The sequence below is a fragment of the Sorex fumeus genome, unplaced genomic scaffold (assembly GCF_029834395.1).
Source record: "Sorex fumeus unplaced genomic scaffold, SorFum_2.1 ptg000029l, whole genome shotgun sequence".
NCBI classification, from domain to species: Eukaryota; Metazoa; Chordata; class Mammalia; order Eulipotyphla; family Soricidae; genus Sorex; species Sorex fumeus.
This window is the reverse complement of record NW_026606086.1, coordinates 2,951,508-2,967,567: the sequence shown is the minus strand read 5'-3', so window position 1 is coordinate 2,967,567 and position 16,060 is coordinate 2,951,508. Positions and strand designations below refer to the sequence as shown.

General features: G+C 61.1%; 1 protein-coding gene across 1 annotated transcript; it reads left to right on the top strand.

Annotated features, from left to right (window-relative positions):
* The first annotated feature begins 2,043 nt into the window (after positions 1-2,043).
* On the top strand, positions 2,044-4,836 carry N4BP3 (NEDD4 binding protein 3). Its single transcript, XM_056115678.1, has 4 exons — positions 2,044-2,432; positions 2,523-3,014; positions 3,700-3,960; positions 4,047-4,836. The coding sequence occupies exons 1-4, from the start codon at positions 2,112-2,114 to the stop codon at positions 4,578-4,580; spliced, it is 1,608 nt and encodes a 535-aa protein (XP_055971653.1). The 5' UTR covers positions 2,044-2,111; the 3' UTR covers positions 4,581-4,836.
* Positions 4,837-16,060: the final 11,224 nt, after the last annotated feature.

Below are 16,060 nucleotides of genomic sequence, written 5' to 3'. Positions count from 1 at the left end.
AGCCCCTCCCTGCGTCCACTGCACCAGCTGACTCTCGTGGGTTATGAGGCGTTCCCCAGCTCTGGTCCCTCCATCTGCCCTGGGGGTCCTGACAAAGAGGCAGGCAGCACTGGTTATGACCCCACCCTGGGTGATGATGGGGTTGGGGGAAGGAAGCCATGCCCAGGAGCCTGTGGGGCCCCGGGGAAAGGCTCCCAGGCAACAGGCAGGAATGGAGGGGTGGGGGGAGCTTGAGAGGGGACGGTCTCAGCATTGAGCCCAGGTCTTGGGGACCGGCAGCCTCACACACCCTGCAGGCCAAGTGCTCAGAGCTTGTGGGTTCCGTCTGTGTCCCCCCGAAGCCCAGCATGTGAGTGCCTCCAAGGGCACCTTGAGGGGGGTTATCTCTTCCAGGTGGGTCCCTGACACTAACCCCCTGCTGGTAGGTGGGACACTGGTTCTCATGTCTTGTGACCTTTGGGGAAGGGCATGTAGGGTGCCTGGGGTGGGGCTACCCGGGACTGTGTTAGGGGATGTGCTTCTGGGAGGGGTTTGTCCTGGCACCACCTGCCTCAGGCGACAGCACTCAGGTAGAGTCTCCCCACCTTTCATCTGCCTCACACAGAGAGTGGGAGCCCAGGTTCTTATGGGGCCCTAAGGAGGGTTCCAGGACCTTTGGGTGCAGGGGTGTCTATAGTGGGAGGGGACCACAGTGGGTCCTTCCCCGTGATCTGGGTACTGGGGGTCCAGCACCAAGCATGGATCTGCTCTGCCCTGGGCCGGGAACTGGGGGAGTCACCATCAGCCACATCACAGACCTCCCGGTACCCACCTTTGTGCCCCGTGACCCGCCCCTGGCTGGGGTCTGGGACACCCCCAGGTTGAGCTCCAGGATCCCCCAGACATTTCCAGAGGGTTGAGCTCTGGGACCCACCCCTCCCTTCACAGCCCTGGAAGCTGAGGGGAGCAGGCAGTGCCCTCCTGGCGCCCCCCAACCCCCTGCCCAGCACTTTGTCTTCCAGGACACAAATCCCGGAAGCCTGCCAGGAGGTGGAGCCTCCCAGCAGCCATTGTTTGGGACCTTGGGGTGGGATTCTGGAAGCAGATGGGGGGCGCATTGGCGGGCAGCTGTGCGGGACAGGGATCGTGCTGCTGGGCGCAGAGTGGGGGTCCCTCTCAGACCTCCTCCTTTTGAGGTACCTGGCGTGCTGAGCTCTGAGATGGTCCCCGACACAGGGACAGGCCCTGCTGGCCCAGGTTTGGTCACTCTATCACCGGGCCCCGTGGCCTTTGTGCATCCATGCTTCTCTGTGTTGCCAGGCCTGCATGCACCCAGCCTGGGCTTCTGTTCCCTAACCCCCATCCGTTCCTTGCCCGCGTCACTGGGTCACAGTCTCAGGATGGGCTGGAGGTGCGACAGCCCTGCCAGGCAGGTTGGGGCTTTGCCGGACTCGCTGCGCCCCATGCACCCCCACCTACACCCTGAGCACCTGGTCCAGAATGGTTGCGTTGTTGTCCCCGCGTCCTTCCTTCCCTAGGGTCCCACTTCGTCCTTCCTCCCCTAGGGTCCCACTTCCTGTTTGCCGCAGCCCCCCTCCACCCTCCCATGCCAGGTGCTTCCTGTGAGCATGCTGGCCTCATCCCTTTACAGGAAACAGAGCGTCCCCAGGGGGCTGAGATCACTAGCCATATGGGGAATTGGGGGTAGCAGGAGCCGGGCCAGAGGCTGACAGCCTCATGCCTGCTTGAGACTTGGGGACCCTATTTTTATTTTTTTCTGTTTGGGTCACACCCGGTGATGCTCAGCGATTACTCCTGACTCTGCACTCAGGAATTACCCCGGCGGTGCTCAGGGGACCATATGGGATGCTTGGAATCGAACTCGGATCGGCCGCGGACCAGCCAAACGCCCTACCCACTGGTGCTATCGCTCCAGCCCCTTGGGGACCCTCTTTTTACCCGCCCGCGTACCCCATTCTGGATTCTCTCCAGGACCCCCCCCTGCCTACCCACATCTGCCTCTCCTGGGTCTGGGCAGGTTGGGCCAGTAGCTGGAAATTGGGTGAGCCACCCCCCAGCTAACGGTGCCCTCCAACACACAGGAGCCGCCGCCAGAGGCCTGCTGACTGTTCATGGGCACAGCCCCCCCGCCTGCGGCCTCGGCCATGGGCAGTGTGGGCAGTTTGCTGGAGCGCCAGGACTTCTCCCCGGAGGAGTTGCGGGCAGCGCTGGCAGGGCCGCGGGGCTCCCGGCAGCCTGACGGGCTTCTCCGGAAGGGCCTGGGCCAGCGGGAGCTGCTCAGCTACCTGCACCTCCCCAAGAAGGACAGCCGGACCCCCAAGCGCAGTGCCCGCGGCGAGCCCGCCGACTATGCCACCCTCTGCTACCGGGAGCACCCCCGCGCCGGGGACTTCAGCAAGACTTCCCTGCCTGAGCGAGGGCGCTTCGACAAGGTGGGTGACCCCGGGGGGGTTGGGGCGGGGAAGTATCTGCCTGCTGGTAGGTCTCTGTCTCATCTCTGTCTCTGTTGCATCTCCCCGCAGTACCGCATCCGCCCGTCCGTGTTCAAGCCCGTGGGGGGCAGCGGCAAGGGCTTCCTGTCCATGCAGAGCTTGGCCGCCCACAAGGGCCAGAAGCTGTGGCGCAGCAACGGCAGCCTGCACACGCTGGCCTGCCACCCGCCCCCCAGCCCGGGACCCCGCGTCAGCCAGGCCCAGGCGCGCGCCCGCCTCCTGCATGCACTCAGCCTGGACGAGGCCAGTCGCGAGCCCGAGCCCAGCCTGTCCGACTCGTCCAGCGGTGGCAGCTTCAGCCGCAGCCCCGGCCCCTTCAACGCCCCGCTGGGCCATGTAACTCACCTCGGGGGCTCCCTGGACCGGGCCTCACGGAGCCCCAAGGAGGCTGTGAACTGCCTGCCCGAGCCACCCCCCCCTTACGAGTTCTCCTGCCCCCCCAAGGAGGAGGTGCTGCCTGAGGCCTGCGAGGAACTCAAGAGGGGTCTGGGGGATGAGGACGCCTCCAGCCCCTTCACGCAGGTGAGGGGCTTTGCCTGCAGGGAAGGCGCGGGGCCTGGAAGATGGTGGACAGGGCACTGAGGTGGTAGCACAGCGGGTCGGGCGCTTGCCTTGCATCCAGCTGACCCGGGTGCCACCCACAGCATCACTAATGGTCCCCTGAGCACCACCAGGAGTGATTCCTGAGTGCAGAGCCAGGAGGAACCCCTGAGCACCGCCGGTGTGGCCCCATGCCCCCCAGCCCCCAAAAAAGGAGAGAAAAGAAGATGGTGGAGGTGGGGGTCCGAATGATACAACATACTCAGGGCAGGCTGTCACCTTGCAGCCAGTCAACCTGGGTTCAATCCCTGGCATCCCATATGGTCCCCCAAGCCCCAGAAGTAAGTCCTGAGTGCAGAACCGGAATAACCCCTGAGCACTGTCGGACGTGAGAAAGAATGTTCAGGGGGCAGGGTGCCTGCCTTGTGCAGACCCCCGGGGGTTCCATCCCAGACCCTCCATAGGTCTCTTGAGCACCACCGGGTGTGGCCTAAAAACCCAAAAAAGAAAAAGATGGTGGAGCCAAGTGGCCACTGACCCCTTCCAGGGCATGGGGTAGAGTGTCCTGGAGGTTCCAGCGGGGAGCCGAGCGGGGAGGGGGTGGGGCGGACACGTGGGGCAGGCGGTGCCCTCGGCGAGCTGGGGCCAGTGTGGCTGTGGCCCGCAGGTGCTGGAGGAGCGCCAGCGGCTGTGGCTGGCCGAGCTGAAGCGCCTGTACGTGGAGCGGCTGCAGGAGGTGGCGCAGAAGGCCGAGCGCAGCGAGCGCGTCCTGCAGCTGCAGCTCTTCGTGGCCGAGCAGGAGCAGCGGCGCCTGCGCAAGGAGCTGCAAGCCCAGCAGGGCCTTCTGGGGCCCGAGCCCCGCGGTCCGGGTGCCCCCGCGGAGGGCGACCCCAGCAGCCCCCGGCTGGAGGAGGAGGCGCGCTGGGAGGTGAGGAGCCGCGGGGTGGGTGCACGGGTGGGTGCCCCCCCCAGGCTCCCGAGAACCAAGCCCCCGTACCCGCCCCCCCCCCCCAGGTGTGCCAGAAGACGGCGGAGATCAGCCTGCTGAAGCAGCAGCTGCGCGAGGCCCAGGCCGAGCTGGCGCAGAAGCTGGCGGAGATCTTCAACTTGAAGACGCAGCTGCGCGGCTGCCGGGCGCAGGCGCAGGCCCAGGACGCCGAGCTGGCGCGGCTGCGTGAAGCGGTGCGGGACGGCGCGGCCCCGACGGACGGCCCTGCCGCCTGCCAGACGGACGATTGCAAGAGCCGCGGGCTGCTGGGGGAGGCGGGCGCGGGCGGGGAGGCGGCGGACGCAGGCCCCGAGCAGCTGCGGGCCGAGCTGCTGCAGGAGCGGCTGCGCGGGCAGGAGCGAGCACTGCGCTTCGAGCAGGAGCGGCGCACGTGGCAGCTGGAGAAGGAGCGCGTGCTGCGCTACCAGCGCGAGATCCAGGCCGGCTACATGGACATGTACCGCCGCAACCAGGCGCTGGAGCAGGAGCTGCGGGAGTTGCGGGCGCTGCGGGAGCCGCCCGAGCCTTGGAACCCGTGCCTGGAGTCCTCCAAGATCTGACGGCAGGGGGGCTGCCGCTGAGGAGGAAGGAACAGGCGCCTCTGGCCAGCCGGCTCTGCCCTGCAGGGATCGAGGTCCCCCACCCCCAACACGCACGTGCGCACACGCGAGTGCGGGGACGCAGAGTGGGCTGGAGAGGCCGCGGCAGAGCTCAGCGCGGCTCCCTGGCGCCGTGTGGCCCAGGGAAGGAGGCTGAGGCCGGGAGCCGCGTGATGCCAGGGCCACCAACAGAGAGGGAAGCTGGGCCGGGAACTGCCGGCTCCTCCGGAATAAAGCCGTTTGTTTGTTTTTTTCCTACCAGGAGGCCCTGCCTGCTCTTTGGGGTCTGTCTGCAGCCCGAGGCCGGAGGATGATCAGGGCGAGGTGACTGGGGGAGAGTCACAAACCATTCCCTTGCCCCCCCCATGGGAGCCTGAGAGGTCCCTGGCGGCGCTGGGGGTGGAGCAGCAGCCCTGTGGTTCCGTGGGCTGGAATTCCTTTCTTCCGTGCCAGTGGGATGTGCCACGTGGGGAACCTGCGGGAACAGAACAGCGAGTCAACCAAGGATGGCCAGAGAAGGGGTGTTCTCCATGCGGAGGGCCTGGTCCCCACTGCCTGGTCTGGTGCTGTTGGTGGCAGGCAGCGTTGGAGGTCCCCATGCCCCCGGCACCTCACATCTCTATCCTGCCCTAGAAAGGCTCCTGAAAACGGGACAGAGAGAGCTCAGAAGCCCTTAGTGGGCACGGCCCCCAGAGGGATGTGGAAGGTTCTGTTCCAGGAGCAATCTTCCTTGCACACTCAAGTCTTGCTTGCAAGCCAAGGCCCCTAAAGCCCATCCCCCTAGATCCCCCTCCCCACCTCAAGACCTTTGTCCCGCACCCTGTGGAGTTGTTCTGTCCCCCATGGAATGTTCCTGGCACAGGCGGTCTGGAGATGACCAATTTCTAGATGTTTCCTAGCTACCATGACAACAACCCCAAACTTCTCAGGCAGCTCCTTCCATAGGTGGGTCCTGAGGGTAGAGAGGGGTGTCCAACTCAGGAGGTGGATGGGATGGAGATGCCCAATTTTTTTTGGTGGGTCACACATGGCATGCTCAGGGGTTCCTCCTGATTCTGCACTCAGGAATTCCTCCTGGTGGTGCTCGGGGGACCAGGTGGGATGCTGAGGATGGAACCTGAAGCGGTTGTGTGTTCCCTGCTCTATTACGACTCTGGCCCTGGGACACCCCAGTTCTAAGGGGGTGTGTGCCCTTGGCTGTGTGGTGCTGCCTGTCCGTGAAGGCAAGGAGGTGTGTCAGGGGAGTGTCAGCATCTGCCTCTCCCCACTGGCCTCACCCCGGCCTGCTTGGGCAGAGCCCAAGTCTGGAAAGCTCCTTGGGTTTGGGGGTGGAGGGGAACCTCCCCCACCCCAAACCGAGACCCACATGTCCCTCTTGGACCCGAGTGCTCACTTCTCGAACCCCTCAAAGCCACGATCTCAGTCAGGCTCCAACCCCTGACTCCTGGGTCCACCTTATCTCCCCACCTGGCAATTAGGAAGCTGGGCGGGCCCCCAAGGCCCTGGGGAAGAGCAGGTGGGCGGGACCAAAACTTGGCAGCAGTGCCAGAAACCAAGGCCTGGCTCCCATGAGGGGGAGCGCACCTGGGCGGGACGGGATCCCAGGCCCTGCTGGGCGAACCAGTTCCTGGTCCCCAAGCCGGCTGGGTGGCTGAGGCACAGGTGCCCCTGGAGTGGCAGATACCCGGGACAAGCACTCCTCTTGCCTTGGGGCATCCCTGGCCCTAGACTCTTGGTCACCTGTTTTTCACCAGCTCCCTCCTCCAGGCAGCCACCTTGGTGATTCTCAGACTTTTTGTTTGGGACCCCGCCCAGTTTAGTGCTGGGGTCATTCCTGGTAGTGCTAAGGACTGAACCCAGTCTCCTGCCCGCAAAGCATGAGTTCCCAGCCCTTTCACTTATTCCTTTTGTCGGCTGTTGATGGGGTTGGGCCACACCCAGCAGTGCTCAGGGTTACTCCTGGTGATGCCTGGCGTACCAGATGCAGTTCTGGGGGTTGAACCCGGCTCAGCTGCAGGAAAGCCAAGCCGCCTTTCTCTCTTTCCTATCTCTCTAGCTCCCCTTTGAGCTATTTCCCTATTTTAGATAGATTTTTTCCCCCTTTCGCAGTGCTGGGGATGGAGCCAAAATCTGAGGCATTCACCACTCACCCCTCACACCTGAGCTTGGGGGGCTGGAGAGAGCCAATCAGTGGGGAGGAGTCCAGAGCGATAGCACAGCAGGTGGGGCGGGTAGGGCGGTTGCCTTGCATGCAGCCAACCCGGGTTTGATCCCTGCATCCCATATGGTCCCCTGAGCACCACCAGGAGTGATTCCTGAGTGCAGAGCCAGGAGTAACCCCTGAGCATTGCCGGCAGTGAACCAAAAAAGGCAACAACAACAACAACAAAAAATCCTATTGGGGCCAGAGTGATATAGTACAGTGGGTAAGACATTTGCCTTGCACACAGCCGATCTGGGTTCGATTCCCGGCATCCCATATGGTCCCCTGAGCACTGCCAGGAGTAATTCCTGAGTACAGAGTCAGGAATAACCATTGAGCATCACTGGATGTGACCCAGAAGCAAAACATTTGTTACTGTTACTGTGTTTGGCATATCGAATACTCTCGGTAGCTTGCCGGGCTCTCCGAGAGGGGCAGAGGAATCGAACTCGGGTTGGCCATGTTGGCCACTTGTAAGGCGAACGCCCTACCGCTGTGCTATCGCTCCAGCAAAACATAAAATTAAAAAATACAGCGGGGAGGTCTCTTGCTTTGCACGCAGCTGACCTTGGTTCAATCCCTGGCACCCCAAATAGTCCCTGAGCACTGCCAGAAGTGATTCCTGAGCACAGAGCCAGAGTAACCCCAGTGCCCCCAAGCCCCCCAAAATAAAAACAAAACCTGGCCCCCAAACCCAAAACAACAATAACAACAACAGCAACAACAATAACAAAAACTGGCCCTGGTTCTCCTTAGAAACTCTTGCCACCTGGACCTTGGCACCTGTGCCAACAGGACTCCCAGATCTCCTTGGAGCTCTCCGTATTGTTTATGGAGCTCCCCTTAAACAATGGTCTATCATCAGCCCCTTAATTCCCTCTGGACTGCGTGGCTTTCAGTCACATACCCGGGAGCTCTGGGGCTGGAGGATCAAGAGCTGGGATCCCTGGGGACCAGAGAGATAGAGACAGACAGGGAGGACCTTCCTTGCATTGGCTGACCTGAGCTTGATCCCAGTCATCCCATACGGCACCCCCAGCACTGCACTTCCACGTGTGGCCCAAACGCAGAGAGAGAAGACAGGGAAGCTGGTCTGGGGGCGTAAGGAAGGTTCTGGGATCACGCAGGGTGGGGTGTGTCTAGGAGTCTCCTGAGGGGAGCAGGCATCTATGTGATCTCGGGGTACAGATGCCGAGAAGGGCATCTCACAGGGCACCTGCTGCAGGGCACAGGAAAGGCACAACGGGCCAGATGTTGCAACCAAAGCAGAGGTGTCCTGAGGGGTGTGGGTAGAGGTACAGACACAAGCTGCTGCGTTTCTCTAGGTGATGGGGCACAAAGGGGCGGAGCAAGCCTTGGCTTGGTCCTTCTGACCGCATATATTTTGGGGAGGGGGCACGCCCGTGCTACTCAGGGCTTACTTCCAGCTCTGCGCTCAGGGATCACTCCTGGCGGTGCTCAGGGAACCATTTGGGATACTGGGTATTGAACCTGGGTCAGCCACATACATGCAAGGGAAATGCCCTCCCCACTGTACTATTGTTTGGGCCCATCTTTTTTTTTTTTTAAATGGGGGCTGGAGTGATAGCACATCTGGTATGGCGTTTGCCTTGCACACAGCTGACGTGGGTTTGATTCCCAGCATCCCATATGGTCCCCCGAGCACCGTCAGGAGTAATTCCTGAGTGCAGAGCCAGGAGTAACCCCTGTGCATTGGCAGGTGTGACCCCCCCCCAAAAAATTATTGTTTTATTTTGGATTTTGGACCACACCTGGCAGCGCTCAGGGTTCATTCCAGTTCTGTTCTTTTTTTTTTTTTTTTTGCTTTTTGGATCACACCCGGCAATGCTCAGGGGTTACTCCTGGCTCATGCACTCAGGAATCACCCCTGGCAGTGCTCGGGGGACCATATGGGATGCTGGGAATCGAACCTGTGTCAGCCATGTTGGCTGCGTGCAAGGCAAACGCCCTACCCGCTGTGCTATTGCTCCAGCCCCTCCAGTTCTGTTCTTGAGGGTCTTTCCCAGCATGCTTGGGGGTCATGCAGTGCCAGAGATGAAATGGGTCAGGGGACCAGAGTGATAGTGTAGCAAGTAGGGCATTTGCCTTGCAGGAGGCAGACCTGGGTTCAATTCCTGGCATCCCATATGGTCCCTCATGCCTGCCAGGAGTGATCCCTGAGAGTAGAGCCAGATGTAAGCCCTTGAGCACTACCGGGTATGATTCTCCGCTCCCCCTCCCCCCCAAATTTTTTTAAAAACGGGTCAGATGTATCACTGTATCACTGTCATCCCATTGTTCATCGATTTACTTGAGCGGGCACCAGTAACGTCTCTATTTATCCCGGGGAATGAGATCTGTCATAGTTACTATTTTTGGCATATCGAATACGCCATGGGTACCTTTCCAGGCTCTGCCAGTGTGGGCAGCATAGTCTTAGTAGCTTGCTGGACTCTCCGAGAGGCATATACATATATATATATATATATATATATATATTTCTCTCTATAATTTGTTGCCTAATGTCTGAACCCCATCAAGTATAGTGTAGTAGTTATGGAAAATGGGTAGGAAATGTCTTATAATGGTCTGGAAAGTGACCTGGAGTGTGGTGGTGCTTGGGTTGTGAAGGTTGGCTGCGGGGGCTGGGCCCCTTGGGGCGGGGAGGGTTCTCACCTGCCCCCCTCTGGGGCGCCCTGAGTGAAAACAGCCTGGCGCGGAGTCTGATGTAAGCACCTTAAACCTTGTATTCTGTCCAACCATTGTTTGGGGGCCATACCTGGCGATGCTCAGGGATCACTCCTGACGATGCTCAGTGGACCACATAGGATGGGATTGAACACACGTGGGTCTCACACAGGGCAAGCACCTTGCTGAGTCCTGCAGACTCCCTAGAGAACAGTGAGGTGCTGGATCATGGCCCCACCCCCAAATCAGGAAGGGCCCATTTTTTTCCCTGACCTGGCGTTCCTTTTTTCCTGATTTCTTTTGTTTGTTTTTTGGGCCACTCCTGGCAGTTCTCAGGGCTTATTATGGCTCTGCACTCAGGGATCACTCCTGGCAGGCTTGGGGGACCATATGTGGTGCCAGGTATCAAACTCAGGTCAGCTGCATACAAGGCCTTACTCTGTACTATAGATTTGTCTCTGGCCTGGTATTCCCAAGACACCTTTTCCTCCCTAAGATTTTTCTAGCGTGGGGGCCAGAGTGATCCCGGAGAATAGAGCCAGAAGTCAACCCTCAGCACCACTGGGTGTTCAGAACAAAAATGAACAATTAACATGAATAAACGTTTGGGGTCGGAGGCATAGTACGACAGATAAGGTGTTTGCCTTGGATCCAGGTTCCCGGCATCACATATAGTCCCCCAAGGCTGCAGGAGTGATCCCTGAGTGCAGACCAGGAGTAAGCCCTGAGCACCACCCAGAGTGGCCCCCAAGCAAACAAAACCCCAAAAATGAATAGATGTTTGAAAATCTTAAGGGATGGCTTAAGGGCTGAATGTGAGGTTCTGAGAGAGGAGCCCCAGATTCAGTATATGGTCCACTGCTTTATCCTCCCCCAGACTCCTTCCCCTTTTGTCTGTCAAGATCAGAGAAGGGGTGTGTCTTCAGTGCAGATGCCTGGGGCCCTTACAAAAGCCAGTGAAATCTTGTGGGTTCAGAGGGTCAATCAAGGGGTATATCACCTGAGGCAAAACGCCCAGTTCTGCCCAGCATGGGCCAGGACCACCCGGCCGGGCGGGGCAGCGGTGAGTGCTGGCTTCAAGGGGCCCCAATTTTAAAGGGGTGGTGATGAGGGCGGAAAGAGCTCAAACGCACACCACGGTTCCAAGTACAAAGGTGAGAGAGAGAACAATGCTTGGATCGCCTGCGAGTGCTTCACACTGAACAAAATGCGATTGTTTTTCCTTAGGGACGCGGGGGGGGGGGGGGGGGGCGGGGGGATACTCCAGGTTGCTCAGTTCCTGTCTGGGAGGGGACAGGAACTCGGGCAAACGGGGCCCTGACCGAGGCTCCCCTGAGGCTGGAGGAGGGGGAGGTTCGCAGGGCCAGGGGGTTCCATCCCGGGTCCCAGCCTGGGCTTGAGGCTCTCGCTCGGTCTCATCTTTCTAACACCGTCCTTCCCCCTGAGGGCAGTTGCACAATTCCCACCCACCCCGATCTTGTGACCGAGCCGCACGCCCACAGGACGGCGACCCACGGAGGGCGCAGGCTGGGCTGCGGGCTGGGTCACTCTGCAGAATTTCATCCATCAACCTGGACCCGCGATGGCCTTAGGAGCCAGCGAGGCTGGCGCCGAGAATGAGGACTGTGGGGGTCTCGAGAATGAGGACCTTGGGAGTCTCGAGAGTGAGGGCTTTGCAGGAAGGTGCGCTGGAGATTGTCCCGGCCCGGCAGGGCGGGGAGGCACCGGCATTACCGGGATCGGGACTCCGGAGCGCGGGCCGGACAGGGCAGAGGGGCGCGCCCGCCCGCGGCCGCTTCCGCCGGCCCGAGTGGGTGGGGTCGCTTCCCCTCGGCGGCCGGCGGGGCGGGGCCAAGCGGCCGGCTCCACCCCCGGCCCCGGCTTTGCTCAGGCTCCTCCCACTGAGGGGCGGGGCTTCCCATCCGGACGAGTCCACTCCGGGCGCGGGGGGGGTGGTCTTGCCCTACCGCCGCCGATGGGTGAGCCCGCAACCGCCGTCGCTTCCGGTCCCCAGGTCGCGGCGCCGGAAGTCGGGGCCCGGGTGCGGGCGGAGGTGAGAGCCGGCGGGTCCGGGCTGGGGGTCGGCCGGGGGGTCGGCCGGGGCTGACGCTCTCCCGGGGCCGGCGCGGGGACTCCGGGAGGGGCGTGGCCGCTGCCCGCCGGGAGCGGGCGGGACTCGGGGGCCGGGCGGGGCGCGGGTGGGCTTGTCCCCCTCGGGCTGGTTGGGGAAGCGCGACTGCTGGGTGCACCCGGGGTGTGCCGCGGGGGCCCGGGGCAGGGGGTGTGCCCGGGGGACGGGCGCTGGACCGGCCGCCTGTGGACCGCAGTTAGCCGGCGGAACTGCGTTTCTGATGCAAGGAACGGTCGCGGCGAAGGCTCAGAGACCCGGCGAGCGCGGGACGGTGGGGGTGGTGTGCGTGGGCCTTGGGGATGCGCTGGGGGCCGGACTTGCACGACGACTTCCCGGGAGCGCCGAGTGACCAAGGAGGCAGGGTTGGACATGTCACCCCACGGGAGATTGCCGGCCCTATACGTGAATCTCATCTCTGGTCCTAGCGGAAACCAGCAGGAGTGCGGCGGAGGGATGGAGGCGGTGACAGATGAAGGGGACTTTCCTTTTCCTCTTTAGGAGACACCCCATGGTGTGCTGGGGGCTTGGGCCAGAGGTGCTTTGGATGGAGCTTGGGCCCCTGCGGACAGCCTGCCCTCCACACCTTGAGCGCTCTGAAGGCTTTCTATAACGCCTCTCTCTCCTGGGTTGAGCCCCCTTGTCTCCAGCTGCGGAAGAGTGGGGAGGTCCCTCTCTGCGTTGGAGATGTCCCTGCTCCTGCGTGACTCCTGCCCCCCTCTGTGCTCTCCACCACATGCACCAGGCCCCGTACTGCGATGCTTAGGGATGCAGACCCTTCCTAAGCAACTCCTTGGATGTTTCCTGAGCAGGCCCCAGAGTCTCTGCCTCCTAATAGGCTTGTGGAGCAAAGAGGCAGAAGGGGCTTTTTCTTGTGGAGCTGATCACACTGTATCCTGGCCTCTCCGTGGAGAGCAGCGCCAGGGAGCTTGAGGGGGCTTTTGGGGTTTGTAAGGGGAAGTATTCCTGACTCTGTGTTTGAGGGTCACTCGATGTGGGAATCGGAACCATGAGTGCCCAGGATGGAACTGGCGTTGGACACACACACAGCACAGCCTTTCCCCTGCCCCGTCTCCCCGACCCTCTGTGTTTGTGGGTTTGTCTGTTCTTGGTGGGGGGCTGAGAACTGTGGTCTTGTGGATGGAATTCAGGCCTCCCACATGCAAAGCCCGTGCTTCAGCCCTTTGAGGTGGCTCCCGACCCTATTTTATCTTTTTGGGTTTTTGTTTTGGGGTGTGTGTATGTGTGTGTGCGCGCTTGCAGGAATGGGGGTGACCAGCTCCATTTTTTTTTTTTTTTGCTTTTTGGGTCACACCCAGCGATGGTCAGGGGTTACTCCTGGCTCTGCACTCAGGAATTACTCCTGGCAGTACTCAGGGGACCATATGGGATGCTGGGAATCGAACCCAGGTCGGCCACAGGCAAGGCAAGCGACCTACCTGCTGTGCTATCACTCCTGCCCCATTTATTTATTTATTTATTTATTTATTTGCTTGTTGGGTCACACTTGGCAATGCACAGGGGTTACTCTTGGCTCTGCACTCAGGAATTACCCTGGCGGTGCTCAGGGGACCATATGGGATGCTGGGAATCGAACCCGGGTCAGCTGCGTGCAAGGCAAACGCCCTACCCACTGTGCTATCACTCCAGCCCCTTTTCTGCCTTTATTGAGATGGTCCTGCCTTTCAGTTCAGGGCCCACTGAGTTGGCTTCCACTGGGCCCTTTCCTCCTGTGCATTCGCTTGTCTTTTCCCCTTTTTCTGTTTTCTTGCTCCTTCTACCAAAGGAAACCCCTAGCATTTGTGTGGCTGCCTGCGTGTGTTCTGCAGCTCCCTCCCTGCGTGCGTGCATGTGTGTGTTCTACAGCTCTGCCCCTGCTTGCATGTGTGCGTTCTGCATTTCTGTCCCTGCATGTGTGTGTGTTCTGCATCTCTACATGCACGTGCGTGCCGCACACTGCATCTCGTCCTCGTTTGCTGCAGGCATCTGCATCTGCAGTCCTGGGATTTGCTCACACTTTGTTTCTTCCTGCCCTTCCGCCCCCTCAGAGCCACATTTGGGAGGTGACTTTTGTTCTCGTGGGTTTCTAAAAGCTCCCCGTGTTCCCATAGATGAACCCCCGCTCCCCCCCCCCAGCCCACATTCTGCTCTTGATCTTTTGCTTCATGGCTGATGAGGCCCCTGGAGACCAGCTGGAAGTGGATGAAAAGCCTTCCTCAGCCTTCTGGGGCGACCTGCAGGCTCCAGCTGCAGTCTCGGGCAGTCCCTTGTCACCTGCCTTCTTCCTTCGGGAGGCCCAGCGTGGGGTGCTCCCTGCTCTGTGCTCGAGGAGCATGTGCTGCCAGACGGAACCAGACTTCCCACGCGTGCAAGCTGTGCTTCCCTGGGGACACTAGTGCCTGGTTCCCAGATGCTTCGCTTGTGGTGTGCCAGGCACGGAACCCGGGCTCCCACGTGTCAGGCTCATTCCATCCTGGTCCCTAGAGACTCTTGGCCAACTTCCTTCAGGCTCCCCTCTTGTCGGGGATCAAGTCTGACTGGGCTTTGCTTCATACCCTGCTCTTGGCCATCGAGAGGGAGAGAGTAAGCGGTGAAGGCACTGGCCTTGCACATGGCCAACCTGGGTTTGGTTCCCGGCCCCCCATATGGTCCCCTGAGCCCTACCAGGAGGGCACAGCCCGAAGACCAATGAGGCCCGCCAGAAAAGCAAGAACTTCAGATCCAGAGAGACTGGGGTTAGGGCTGGTCCACCTTGCATGTAGCCAGCCCCGGTTCCACCCCAGCACCACATGGTCCTCCCAAGCACTGCTGAGTTGCTTCTGAGCACCGCTGAGTGTGGCCCAGAGTCAAAACCAGCAGAGAGGGGTGCGAGCGACAGTACAGTGGGGAGGGCGTTTGCTTTGCATCCAGCTGACCTGGGTTTGATCTGGGCATCCCTGATGGTCCCCTGAGCACAGCCAGGAGTGATTCCCGCAGAGACAGTAGTAACCCCCTGAACATCACTGGATGTGACCCAAGAAGGGAAAAAAAACAGCGGAGAGAAGTAGTAGCTGCACCCTGGGGTGCTGCCTTTCCTGGCCCTGTGGCTGGAGTATAAAGAACTCCCTAGAAGGGAAGTCAGGCCAGCACTCCCGGATGCTTGGCAGGGGCACCTTGCAGTGGCTGGGTCTCTGGAGACCAACTGGAATGCAGTTCTTGTAAGGGGGCTCTTGTGTTTGTGGTCCCAGCCGGGGGCGGGGGGCAGGACTGGGCACGAGTGAGCGTGGGGTTGCCTCATCCTCAGGCGGCCTCAGCAGTGCTATGGGATCTGTTTGCAGGCACCCACAGCCACTTGCCCACTTGTGAACGGCACCGGCCCTCAGGAGGCGTTTCAGGGGGGCTTGGTGGGGCAGGGCCTGGGCCCCAGAAGCTGGGAGTGTCCTGAGTGCAGGCCAGGTCCCCTTAGGGTCCCCTGCTTTCAGAAGAGTGGACGTGTCCCCAGTGTGGCTGTTGGAGGGACCCTCTCACTTCCAGCCCCATTTACAGCCCGCGGCTCCCCCAAATCCAGCCCATGGTGCCCTGCCCGCCTTGCCACCCACACTTTGATGCCAGTCCTTGGGTTTTGTGGCCGATCACACTGAAATAGAGGGGGGCACTGGATGGGGGGGGCAGAGCTGGGTGCAGGCAGGCCAGGAGCGCAGTCGGCCCGCAAAAGAAGTGTTGTGGACAGCCTGGTGCCGGCAGCTGTGTTGCATGGAGGGACTGGGCTTACCAGGCGCCCCGCAGGGCTGTGGGGGGAGCAGGAGGGTGGGCCAGGCCCCCTAAGCCCCCATGAGACAGCCCTTGGATCCCTAGCGGCAGAGAAGGTGCCTGTGGGAGGAATCTGGGGGACTGGGTGGCACGTGGCGTCCGTCTTACTGTCAACACCTAAGCGGAGGGGGGCTTGGGATGGGGAGACTCCCCACACCGAGCGGAGGGTCTACTGTGATGGCAGGTCAGGCTGCACCCTGACTGCTGGCCTCCCCTGGAGCCAGGCTGAGCATGAGCTGGCATGACCCCGCCAGCCAGGGTCCAATCCCTGGCATCTCACACGGTCTTCAAGCCCTGCCCGAACACAGCCAGGAGTAACTGCTGAGCATCTCTGCGCATGTCCCCAAAACCAGTGGGGCTGGCGGGGAGAGCCTTGCTTGCCCCAGAGACTCAGAGCACTGGAGGGCAGAGTGGCGCTGCACAGAACCCCCTGAGCTGGGGTCACCACGCCCAAGCGGGTTGTGCAGAGCCAGTCTGTCCCCCAGAGACCCCTGCATCCTCCCGGGGGTCCGGCGGTAGGGGATCCAGTGGTCAGCTCCCAGGCAGGTGATGCAGTAAGGGGACAGAGGGTCCGAGGAGCCCTCTGCAGCTGGTCTCCTGGACTCCTGACTTAGTCTACCCCACTCCAGGTGG